General features: G+C 53.7%; 1 protein-coding gene across 1 annotated transcript in view; it reads left to right on the forward strand.

The window, feature by feature from the left end:
• The window catches only part of ASXL2 (ASXL transcriptional regulator 2), a 71,743-nt gene that overhangs the window by 46,386 nt on the left and 12,633 nt on the right, over window positions 1-12,724 (forward strand). The window contains exons 6-8 of the mRNA XM_036405158.2: window positions 5,694-5,806; window positions 6,235-6,376; window positions 11,186-11,326. Of these exons, the coding sequence (XP_036261051.1) occupies window positions 5,694-5,806; window positions 6,235-6,376; window positions 11,186-11,326 (396 nt within the window). The remainder of the gene's footprint in view (window positions 1-5,693; window positions 5,807-6,234; window positions 6,377-11,185; window positions 11,327-12,724) is intronic.

Consider the following 12,724-nt stretch of genomic DNA (forward strand, 5'->3'; position numbering starts at 1 on the left):
AACTGGAGAACATCCCAAATCTAAGGGCTGAACTGGAGAACATCCCAAATCCAAGGGCTGAAATGGAGAACATCCCAAATCCCTGGGCTGAGCTGGAGAACACCCCAAATCCCAGGGCTGAACTGGAGAATATCCCAAATCCCAGGGCTGAACTGGAGAACACCCCAAATCCCAGGGCTGAGCTGGAGAACATCCCAAATCCCAGGGCTGAGCTGGAAAACCCCAAATCCCAGGGCTGAACACCCCAAGCCCAGCTCAGCCCTGTGTGAGGCTGGGCTCAGCAGCACCCCCAGCCTCTGGGACCAGCCCATGCCCAGGTTTTGGTGGGAAGCAGAGCTCAGACAAGGCACGGGTTGTTCCTGCAGGCTCTCAGGAGCAGAGCTGGGCTGTGAGGGGAGGGAATGGAGGTGGGGAGCAGAGAGGGGCAGGCAGGAGCTGCCTGAGCCCTCCATGATCATCCCCAGCAGAGCAGGAAGCGTGGCCAGATAACATCAGCAGCCATTTCCTTATTTGTGCAAAAAAAACCAAGAGCTCTGGCAGCACAAAGCACCCCTGGGATTTGGGGAGGGAGAGCAGAGCCCTGGGTGCCTCTGCAGAGCCCCAGGAGCCCCAGGAGCAGCAGGAATGTTCATGGAGCAGCTCCAGGCAGGTAAGGGGAGAAGGGCCCAGTGGAGGAATGTGTCCCTTGGTGATGGAGTGACTAAATTATTCTTTGTCTGCTTAAAAAGGCAAAAAGCTCAGAAGTTTGTCTCTCAATTTAGGTACTAAGACACCTCATAGGACCTTTTGGAGTTCACCTCAGGCCTGGGGCTGTCTGATTAGACAGAGGCCAAGAGGTCCCACCTGGTTAATTCACTAGAAAAGGAAGAGAGCAAAGGAAATAATCGCTTTTGTGGGGTGTTTTAGCAGGAGCAAGAACCTCTTACCCCTGGCTTTCATGGAGCTTCTCTACAGACCATGGAGTCCCAGCTGTGCCCAATGCCCACCTTGTCCCCAGCCCAGGGCACTCAGTGCCACATCCAGGTGACACCTGCAGGGATGGGCACCCCAAACCTCCCTGGGCAGCCCCTGCCAAGGCCTGAGCCCCCTTTCCATGCAGAAATTCCTGCTGGTGTCCACCCTGAGCCTGCCCTGGCCCAGCCTGAGGCCATTTCCCCTTGTCCTGTCCCTGTTCCCTGGGAGCAGAGCCCGACCCGCCCTGGCTGTGCCCTCCTGGCAGGGACTTGTGCAGAGCCACAAGGGCCCCCTGAGCCTCCTTTGCTCCAGGCTGAGCCCCTGCCCAGCTCCCCCAGCCCCTGCTGGGGCTCCATTCCCTGCCCAGCTCCCTCAGCCCCTGCTGGGGCTCCATTCCCTGCCCAGCTCCCTCAGCCCCTGCTGGGGCTCCATTCCCTGCCCAGCTCCCTCAGCCCCTCCTGGGGCTCCATTCCCTGCCCAGCTCCCTCAGCCCCTCCTGGGGCTCCATTCCCTGCCCAGCTCCAGCCCCTGCAGGTCTCTCATGTCAGGAGGGGCCCAGAGCTGCCCCAGCCCTGGAGGTGCCCCAGCAGTGCCAGCACAGGGGACGGGCACTGCCCTGGCCCTGCTGCCACCCCAGAGCTGGCACAGCCCAGGGGCCATTGGCCAATTCCCTGTGCTGAGCAGTGGCACTGGCCGGGCTTTGGGACAGAGCCTGGCACCTTTGGCAGCTCTGATCCTTTGGGCAGCTGGCAGGGTCTGTGTCACACTGAGCTGCCACCAGCAGTGGTGGCAGCAGCTCCACGTAAATCCTGTGTCCAGTGGGACTTGCTTGTCATGAATGCTCTGAATTGGATTGAGTAGAAGTTTGATGTATAAACTACATTCCATAAATATACAGAGAAATGCAGAGTGTGGGGACATGAGGAGTCCTCAGAACCATTGCTGGAGGTTGCAGGATTTGCCCTGAGTGACCCAAAACATCCAGGTGGGATCAGGCTCTGCTCCCAGGGACCAGGGACAGGACAAGGGGGAAATGTATTGGGTTTGCTGGGAATGTCCCAACGAGGGCAGGAATGGTGAATGTGACTCCATGTTCTCAGAAAGCTGATTTATTACTGTATGATACTATATTATATTAAAGAATACAGAAAGGACACCTACAGAATGCTAAAAAGATAATAATGAAAACTTGGAACTCTTTCCAGAATCTCGACACAGCTTGGCCCTGATTGGCCAAAGAGTCAAAACAACCCACAGCAGAATCCAATGAAACAATCACCTGTGGGTAAACAATCTCCAACACATCCCACATGTGAACACAACACAGGAGAAGCAAATGAGATAAGAATTGTTTTCCTTTTTCTCTGAGGTTTCTCTGCTTCCCAGGAGAAAAATCCTGGGCAAAGGGATTTTCCAGAGAATGTGAATGCCACAGAAATGGCCTCAGGGCAGGCTCAGGGTGGACACCAGGAGGAATTTCCGCATGGAAAGGGGGCTCAGGCCTTGGCAGGGGCTGCCCAGGGAGGTTTGGGGTGCCCATCCCTGCAGGTGTCACCTGGATGTGGCACTGAGTGCCCTGGGCTGGGGACAAGGTGGGCATTGGGCACAGCTGGGACTGGATGGGCTGGGAGGGATTTTCCAGCCTCAGGGATCCTGGGATTTCTGGCATTTCTCCTGCACTGGCTGCTCAGAGCAGCTTTGCCCGTCAGCAGCAGCAGAGTCCTGACCTGCAGTGACCCTCCCAGCCCATCCTTGCCCTCTGAAGGTCTGGGAGCAATAATAACTCAGTTTTTATTTGAAATTCTTCCTTTGGCTCTCCTCCATTCCGTGTTTGCAGTGATGTCATTCCCTGTGCTTCCTGCTCAGAATTCCTCAGAGCTCTGAGGAGCCCTCCTGAAGAGCTTCAGTTCTCAGCTGGGCTCCTTGGCAAGGATTTCCTTCCAGTCAGATTTCCTTGTGTTTCCATCATTTGTGGGAAATGAAACCTTTCAAAGTGAAGGACAGGAGTTAATGCTGCACACATCTGTGCCCTCAGTGACAACCTGGGCACACTCCCTGTGCCCTCTGGGTTTGTCATCTCCCAGCACAGGGGTTCAGAGAGTCATGGAATGGGTTGGGTTGGGACCTCAGAGCCCCCCCAGTGCCACCCCTGCCATGGCAGGGACACCTCCCAGTGTGCCAGGGTGTGCCAGTGTCCAGCCTGGCCTTGGGCACTGCCAGGGATCCAGGCTGGGCACCCTGTGCCAGGGCCTGCCCACCCTGCCAGGGCACAATTCCTCATTCCCAAGATCCCATCCAGCCCTGCCCTGTGGCACTGGGAGCCATTCCCTGGCTCCTGTCCCTCCAGGCCTTGTCCCCAGTCCCTCTGCAGCTCTCCTGGAGCCCCTTCAGGCCCTGCCAGGGGCTCCAGGCTCTGCCCAGAGCTCAGTTTTTCCCTTTCACCGCCCAGATCTGCACCCCCAGGATTTGTGTGCTGAGAATCAGAAGCCCAGCCCGGAGCCATGGCAGGCAGCAGCACCTTGGGATGCCAGGATCCCAACTGGGTTGGGTGGGAAGGGAGCTCAGAGCCCCCCCAGTGCCAGCCCTGCCATGGCAGGGACACCTCCCAGTGTGCCAGGGTGTGCCAGTGTCCAGCCTGGCCTGGGGCACTGCCAGGGATCCAGGCTGGGCACCCTGTGCCAGGGCCTGCCCACCCTGCCAGGGGAGAGTGAGGCAGTGCCCAATGAATTATTCAATAGTTAAGAGTGAGTTCATAGTTAAAGAATGAGTCAACAGTTAAACAATCAGTCAATGGTTGAAGAATCAGTTGATGATTGAAGGAGCAGCCACTGGTTGATCCTCCCCTCTCAGAGCATGGCCCACAGCAGCTCCCTGAGTCCCAGGAACCCCTCAGTGCCTGGTGTGTGCTGCGGTTCCTGCTGGGCTCCACACCTGAGTGTCCCCAGAGTGTGGTGGCCACGGCTGGCCCAGGGACAGCTCTGTGCCACCACTGGGGTTCCTCTCCTCTCTCTCTCTGGGTTCATTTGGTGTTGGCTGAACCAGGAGGAGCCCCCAGAATCTGCTCCTGCTGGCTTTGGGCTGCTTCCCAGGGGATCTGATGCCTTGGGCAGGCTGAGCTGGAGCAGAGGCTGGCCAGAGCTACAGAATAAAGCAGGGATTTATTGAAAGGATCTCCTGCATGGATCCACCTTGGGCAGCACAAGAGCCCAGCCAGGGCTGCACCCAAGATGAACCCAAATGGTCCCAAAATGCCCGACTGGGCACGGGCTCTGTCACTGGGATCAGTTCTGCTCCATTTGCATCTTGCAGTTCATGGTCCAGTTCCAGCTTTAGGTTATCAAGTCCCATCCTTCTTGTTTTTCTCTCTTCTGTTTGTGCTCTTGGGGCTGAGATTTGGATCATTTGTCCTTGGTGCCCAGCTGGAGCAGGAATTGTTTTGTCTCCCTGCTCTGTGCGCAGAGCTCACCATGCCCTGATATGAAATCCAGACCCACACACTAAAGCAGCACAGAATGTGAAAAATAGAAAAGCAAAAGAATAAAGCAGGGATTTATTGAAAGGATCTCCTGCATGGATCCCCCTTGGGCAGCACAAGAGCCCAGCCAGGGCTGCAGCCAAGATGAACCCAAATGGTCCCAAAATGAACCCAAGATGAACCCAAATGGTCCCAAAATGCACAACTGGGCATGGAGTCTCTCACTTTGATCAGTTCTGCTGCATTTGCGTCTTGCAGTTAATTTATATTTATGTCTATATTTATACCTATATTTATATTTATAATGTTGTATTTTTAGTGTTATATTTTAATTTACTATTTATATTTATAGCTCTATTTACATTTTATATATTTAAAGTTCTATATTAAAATTTGTATTTTATTTACATTCACTATTTATATTTACGTCCATATTTATATTTGTATAAAACATTTATATTTAGATTTAGATTTATAACTATCTTTATATTATTGTATTTACACTTTCCTATTTATATTGATATATTTATGTTTACAGCGATATTTACATTTATATATTGTTTATATATTTATATTTATTTCACAGTATTTTATTTACATTTACTACTTATTTCTGTCTATATTTATATTTATACTTATAGGTTTTATATCTATATATACATTTACTTTTATATTTGCATTTATAATGTTATATTTATTGTGTTATATTTTTAATTATAATTATATTTATAATTCTATTTATATCTTTATTTACACATTTATATTTACATTTAGTTTTATATATTTTTATTTACAATTTATATTCTATTTACATTTGGTATTTATAGTTATATTTACATTTATATTTATAGTTATGGTTATATTTATATTATATTTATAATATTATAATTATATTTATATTTATTTTATATTTATCTTTGTATTTATTTTTATTATTTTGTATTTGCTAAATGCAAGCTGGAGGTTGAGTTCCTGCTTATATTTATATTTATTTTTATTTTTATTTTTATTTTTATTTTTGTATTTATTTTTATTATTTTGTATTTGGTAAACCCAAGCTGGAGGTTGAGCTCCTGCTTATATTTATATTCATATCTATATTTATATTTATAATTCATGTCTACATTTATATGTATATTTATATTTACATTTACAATTATATATTTATATATTTATATTTATATTTATATTTATATTTATATTTATATTTATATTTATATTTATATTTATATTTATATTTATATTTAATTTCCGTGTCCCGCAGTGCCGTCGCGCCTGCCCCCCGCGGGCTCCCCGCAGCCCGGCTGCCCCTCCCCGTCCATTCCGGCCAAGGGCCTCTCCTCCTCCCAGAAGCACAGCAAGAAGGCCCTCAAGCAGGTCAGTCAGTGCCTCAGTTTCCCTGCAGGGATGGAGCCCCCTGGGCGTTCTGTGGGGTGCCTGATCCCTGTGCCCTGTGGGGTGGCTGATGGCTCTGTGTGTGCCCTGTGGGGTGGCTGATGGCCCTGTGTGTCCCCTGTGGGGTGGCTGATGGCCCTGTGTGTCCCCTGTGGGGTGGCTGATGCCCCTGTGTGTGCCCTGTGGGGTGGCTGATGCCCCTGTGTGTGCCCTGTGGGGTGGCTGATGCCCCTGCGTGTCCCCTGTGGGGTGGCTGATGGCTCTGTGTGTGCCCTGTGGGGTGGCTGATGCCTCTGTGTCTCCTGTGGGGTGGCTGATGCCCCTGTGTGTGCCCTGTGGGGTGGCTGATGCCCCTGTGTGTCCCCTGTGGGGTGGCTGATGCCCCTGCGTGTCCCCGTGTGTCCCTGCAGGCCCTGAAGCAGCAGCAGCAGAAGCAGCAGCAGCAGCAGCAGCAGCAGCAGCAGCAGTGCCGGGCGGGCCTGGGGCCGGGCCTGGCCCTGCCCTCCAGCCAGCACGTCCTGCTCAAGGCCAAGGCCACCCCTGGGAGGTCAGGTACGTGTGGGCACTGCCAGGGGGGCAGCAAGGCAAACTGCTCCTTTCTGCACCTTCCTCTGGGCTCTGGAGCCTTCAGCTCCTGCCCCAGGGCTTGGGGAACCCTCAGCATCTGCCTCAGGGCTTGGGGAACCTTCAGCTCCTGCCCCAGGGCTTGGGGAACCATCAGCTGCTGCCCCAGGGCTTGGGGAACCATCAGCTCCTTCCTCAGCTCCTGCCCCAGGGCTTGGGGAACCCTCAGCTTATGCCTCAGGGCTTGGGGAACCTTCAGCTCCTGCCCCAGGGCTTGGGGCACCATCACCTGCAGCTTCAGGGCTTGGGGAGCCATCAGCTTCTGCCTCAGGGCTTGGGGCACCATCAGCTGCAGCTTCAGGCTTGGGGCACCATCAGGTTCTGCCTCAGGGCTTGGGGAACAATCAACTCCTGCCCTAGGGATTGGGGCACCTTCAGCTCCTGCTGCATGGATTGGGGCTGTGGGGGATGCACCGGGTAAGGACAGACCTTGGGGAGATCTTGGATGATCTTGGGTGGATCTTGGATGGATCTTGGATGATTTTGGATGGATCTTGGATGGATCATGGATGGATTTTGGATGGATCTTGGATGGGTTTTGGATGGATCTTGAATGGATTTTGGATGGATCGTGGATGGATTTTGGATGGATCTTGAATGGATCTTGGATGGATATTGGATGGATCTTGGATGGATTTTGGATGGATCTTGGATGGATCATGGATGGATTTTGGAGGGATCTTGGAGGGATCTTGGATGGATCTTGGATGGATCTTGGATGGATTTTGGATGGATCTTGGATGGATTTTGGATGGATTTTGGATGGATCGTGGATGGATCTTGGATGGATCATGGATGGATTTTGGATGGATTTTGGATGGATCTTGGATGGATCTTGGATGGATTTTGGATGGATCGTGGATGATCTTGGATGTCTCTGGAATGGCTCTGGCTGTGCCTTTGGCTGGTTCAAAGCTGCTCCCAGTGCTCAGGGACTTTCCCAGTCACCTGAACCCCATGCAGGGGCCTTCTCCTGGTGGTTCTGTTCTGGGATTTCTCCTGGTGGTTCTGATTGGGAGATTCTCCTGGTTATTTCTTTTTGGGGTTCTCTTGCTACTTATGTTTGGAGATTTCTCCTGTTATTTATAGTTGGGAGTTTCTCCTGGTGTTTATAGTTGGGAATTTCTCCTGGTTATTTCTGTTTGGGGTTCTCCTGCTATTTATGTTTGGGGATTTCTCCCAAAGTTCATATTTGGGAGTTTCTCCTGGTGTTTTTGTTGATGATTTCTCCCAATGTTCATATTTGGGAGTTTCTCCTGGTGTTTTTGTTGATGATTTCTCCCAGTGTTCATATTTGGGAGCTTCTCCTGGTGTTTCTGTTGATGATTTCTCCCAGTGTTTATATTTGGGAGGGAGTTTCTCCTGGTATTGATGTTTTCTGAAGTTCCTCCTCATCCTGCAGGGTGGGTTCCATGTCCTGTTCCCATCTGGAACAGGATCCCCGAGGGGTTTCCAGAATTTGTGGTGTCAGGGGGCAGTGAGGTCTCTGCTCTGCTCTGGCTGCTCCAGCAGGGCAGGAGCTCCCTGCCAGCACCAGGTTTTCCATGGTATCCCAAATTCTTGGTACTTATTCCAGCCAGCTTTCCCTGATTGCTTTCCAGAGTAGCTGAATTCCCTGGCACCTGCCCAGTTCCCTGGCACCTCTGCAATTCCCTGGCACCTGCCCAGTTCCCTACCACCTGTGGAATTCCCTGGCACCTCCCCAGTTCCCTACCACCTGTGGAATTCCCTGGCACCTCTGGAATTCCCTGGCACCTGCCCAATTCTCTGGTACCTGCAGAATTCCCTGGCACCTGCTGGATTCCCTGGCCTGGGGCAGGCTCAGTGCCCCAGACAATCCCTGGCAGGGCTCAGCATTCCAGCCCCATTCCCTGCAGGCAGCTGGGCTGTGGGCACACATCCAGCTTGTGCCAGTCCCTCTCCAAGCCAGGGCAATTCCAGTGTCCCCATTCCAAGCCAGAGCAATTCCCAGTGTCCCCATCCCAGCCCCAGTGTCCCCATTCCTATCCCAGTGTCCCCATTCCAAGCCAGGGCAATTCCAGTGTCCCCATCCCAGCCCCAGTGTCCCCATTCCAGTCCCAGTGTCCCCATCCCAGTTCCAGTGTCCCCATTCCAGCCCCAGTGTCCCCATCCCAGCCCCAGTGTCCCCATTCCAAGCCAGGGCAATTCCAGTGTCCCCATTCCAAGCCAGAGCAATTCCCAGTGTCCCCATCCCAGTCCCAGTGTCCCCATTCCAAGCCAGGGCAATTCCAGTGTCCCCATTCCAAGGCAGGGACAATTCCCAGTGTTCCCATTCCAGTCCCAGTGTCCCCATTCCAAGCCAGGGCATTCCCAGTGTCCCCATTCCAGTCCCTGTATCCCCATTCCAGCTTGTGCCAGTCCCTTCCAAGCCAGGGCAATTCCATTGTCCCCATCCCAGTCCCAGTGTCCCCATTCCAAGGCAGGGGCAATTTGCAGTCTCCCCATCCCAGTCCCAGTGTCCCCATTCCAGTCCCAGTGTCCCCATCCCAGTCCCAGTGTCCCCATCCCAGCCCCAGTGTCCCCATTCCTATCCCAGTGTCCCCATTCCAAGCCAGGGCAATTCCAGTGTCCCCATCCCAGTCCCAGTGTCCCCATCCCAGTTCCAGTGTTCCCATCCCAGCCCCAGTGTCCCCATTCCAGCCCAGTGTCCCCATCCCAGTCCCAGTGTCCCCATCCCAGTCCCAGTGTCCCCATTCCAAGGCACGGGCAATTCCAGTGTCCCCATCCCAGCCCCAGTGTCCCCATCATAATCATCTGTGTTTGCATTTCCTGGGAGATCTTTGGCAGTGTCCTGGGCAGGGCAGGGCAGGATTTTCCAGGAGCCCTGAGGAGCTGGGAGTGCCCAGGAGCTGCCCTGAGCCTCAGCCCGGGCTCCTGGGGCTCATCCTGGGCAGAATCTCTGCTCCCTGTTCAGGGTGCCAGGGCCAGGGGGGTTTGCCCTTCCTGCTGTGTAACTCCAGCCTTGGATGCTTTCCCCAGGCTCAGTCTGGAGCTTTTCCTGCTCCCCCCAGGCTTTTCCTGCCTCCAGGCTTTTCCTGCTCCCCCCAAGGCTTTTCCTGGAGTTCCTTCTCACCTGGTTCCTTGCCCTTCCTGCTGTGTAACTCCAGCCTTGGATGCTTTCCCCAGGCTCAGTCTGGAGCTTTTCCTGCTCCCCCCAGGCTTTTCCTGCCCCCAGGCTTTTCCTGCTCCCAGGCTTTTCCTGGAGTTCCTTCTCAGCTGGTTCTTTGTCCTTCCTGCTGGTAATTCCAGCCTTAGGAGCCTTTTCCCAGGCTCAGTCTGGTTCTTTTCCTGCTCCCAGGCTTTTCCTGGAGTTCTTCCTCAGCTGGTTCCTTGTCCTTCCTGCTGTGTAACTCCAGCCTTGGATGCTTTCCCCGGGCTCAGTCTGGAGCTTTTCCTGCTCCCCCCAGGCTTTTCCTGCTCCCAGGCTTTTCCTGCCTCCAGACTTTTCCTGGAGCTCTTCCTCAGCTGGTTCCTTGCCCTTCCTGCTGGTAATTCCAGCCTTGGATACTTTCTCCAGGCTCAGTCTGGAGCTTTTCCTGCTCCCCCCAGGCTTTTCCTGCTCCCAGGCTTTTCCTGGAGCTCTTCCTCAGCTGGTTCCTTGTCCTTCCTGCTGTGTAACTCCAGCCTTAGGAGCCTTTTCCCAGGCTCAGTCTGGAGCTTTTCCTCCCTCCAGGCTTTCCTTCTCCCAGGCTTTTCCTACTCCCAGGCTTTTCCTGCCTTCAGACTTTTCCTACTTCCAGGCTTTTCCTGGAGCTCTTCCCCAGCTGGTTCCAGGTGGCATTGGTGTGTTCAGGAGCCCCCTCAGGCTGTAAATCCCTCCCTGCCAAGGCCTGGAAGGTTCCTCCTGTGTGGTTTCTCCATGAGGTTCCTTCTCCCCCATCCCTGTGGTGCTGCCCAGGGACAGCCCCCAGCAGGGACATGGGAGGTGTGGAGAGAGCAGGGAATCAAATGGAGGGAGGGAGGCAACAACTTGCACAATTTCAGGGGTTTATTCAGAGCTGGAAGAGCTTGTGTGAGGCAGGGAAGGGAAGGAGAGGAACCAGGATGGGGAACTGAGCCCTGGGAAGAGGAGGAGGAGTTCCCCAGGGTGGGCAAGGACAAAAGCTGCAGGAGAGGGGTGAAGTTCAGCAAGGACAGGGGAGCTTTGGAGAGATTTCCCTGCCAGGAGCACTGTTAGCCCTGAAGTGTGAATGGAGCCATGCCTGGGTCAGATGAGAGGGGAAAGAAACTGGAATTAACTGGGAAATGGGCCCAAAGCAGGTGGGATGTGCCTGTCCATGCCTTTGGTTTGGGACATCCTGGTGGCTCCAAGGGATCTCCTGCATTCAGCTGCAGGGCAGGAGCCCTCCAGGAGCTCAGGAATGGCTGTGCTGGGGATGCAGGGGTGGCTCTGGGTGCTCCATCCCCTCCAGGAGCTCAGGAATGGCTGTGCTGGGGATGCAGGGCTGGCTCTGGGAGCTCCATCCCCTCCAGGAGCTCAGGAATGGCTGTGCTGGGGCTGCAGGGGTGGCTCTGGGTGCTCAAGGAGCTCAGGAATGGCTGTGCTGGCACTGCTGGGGCTGCAGGGCTGGCTCTGGGAGCTCAAGGAGCTCAGGAATGGCTGTGCTGGCTGTGCTGGGGCTGCAGGGCTGGCTCTGGGAGCTCCATCCCCTCAGGAGGATGCTCCTGCACGGTCCCCCTGTGCATGCCCCTGCTCCATGTGTCCCTTTCTGGCAGGTTGGGAAGGGAAGCAGACAGATGGACATTCCAGCAGCCCCCCAAACTCCACCTGCAGCTCCTCGCCCTCGGTGAAGCTCGAGAACTCCCTGCCAGGGCTGCCCAAGAAGCCCTTCCCCAGATCTGACAGGCTCCATGCAAGTAAGAGATGGATTCCCTGCTTCTCCTGCTTTCCCAGGGCTTTGGCTGCTCCAGTGCCAGGGCAAAACCCAAACCAGCAAAACAGAGTGGAGTGTGCTGATGGCATTGCTGAGGGACCCTGGGAGGGGCTGCCAGGCTGCTGGAATTGGGACAAATAATTCACAATTCCATCCTCAAATCAGCCCTTCCCAGCTGGGCCTCTCCTGGGAATTGCCAGCTGTTGGACCTGCATTATTTGTGGGGTTTTAATGTACTTGCACACTCTAAGGACATGAAAAAGGGAAAAGAAATTCCTCCCTGGGTCTCCATGCTGGGATTTGGCTCCCAGTCCTTTCCTGGAGCTTTCTCAGCCCTCCCAACCTTCCTGGTTCCTGTTGCATTCTCCAGGGGTGGGACTGGCCCTGGGGAATTTGGGGATATTCTTACAAAGGAATGGAATGTCCTGAGGGGGGGGAACCCCCAAGGATGGTGGAATCAGCTCCTGGTGCTGCCCGTGTGATCCCAGCAATCCGACCCTGGCCATCCCTGGCTGTCCAAAGGAGCTCGGGCAGGGCTGGGGATGTGCCCATTCCCAGGGCTGGGGATGTGCCCATTCCCAGGATTAGGGATGTGCCCATTCCCAGGGTTTGGGATGTGCCCATTCCCAGGATTGGGGATGTGCCCATTCCCAGGATTAGGGATGTGCCCATTCCCAGGGCTGGGGATGTGCCCATTCCCAGGATTAGGGATGTGCCCATTCCCAGGATTAGGGATGTGCCCATTCCCAGGATTAGGGATGTGCCCATTCTCAGGGTTTGTGATGTGCCCATTCCCAGGATTAGGGATGTGCCCATTCCCAGGATTAGGGATGTGCCCATTCCCAAGATTGGGGATGTGCCATTCCCAGGATTAGGGATGTGCCCATTCCCAGGACTGGGGATGTGCCCATTCCCAGGATTGGGGATGTGCCCATCCCCAGGATTGGGGATGTGCCCATTCCCAGGGTTTGGGATGTGCCCATCCCCAGGATTAGGGATGTGCCCATTCCCAAGATTAGGGATGTGTGCCCATTCCCAGGATTAGGGATGTGCCCATTCCCAGGGTTAGGGATGTGCCCATTCCCAGGGTTGGGGATGTGCCCATTCCCAAGATTAGGGATGTGCCCATTCCCAGGGTTTGTGATGTGCCCATTACCAGGATTAGGGATGTGCCCATTCCCAGGGTTTGTGATGTGCCCATCCCCAGGATTAGGGATGTGCCCATTCCCAAGATTAGGGATGTGTGCCCATCCCCAGGATTAGGGATGTGCCCATTCCCAGGGTTAGGGATGTGCCCATTCCCAGGATTAGGGATGTGCCCATTCCCAGGGTTTGGGATGTGCCCATTCCCAGGATTAGGGATGTGCCCATTCCCAGGATT

This window comes from Molothrus ater, chromosome 32 (genome assembly GCF_012460135.2).
Source record: "Molothrus ater isolate BHLD 08-10-18 breed brown headed cowbird chromosome 32, BPBGC_Mater_1.1, whole genome shotgun sequence".
In the NCBI taxonomy this organism is placed as follows: domain Eukaryota; kingdom Metazoa; phylum Chordata; class Aves; order Passeriformes; family Icteridae; genus Molothrus; species Molothrus ater.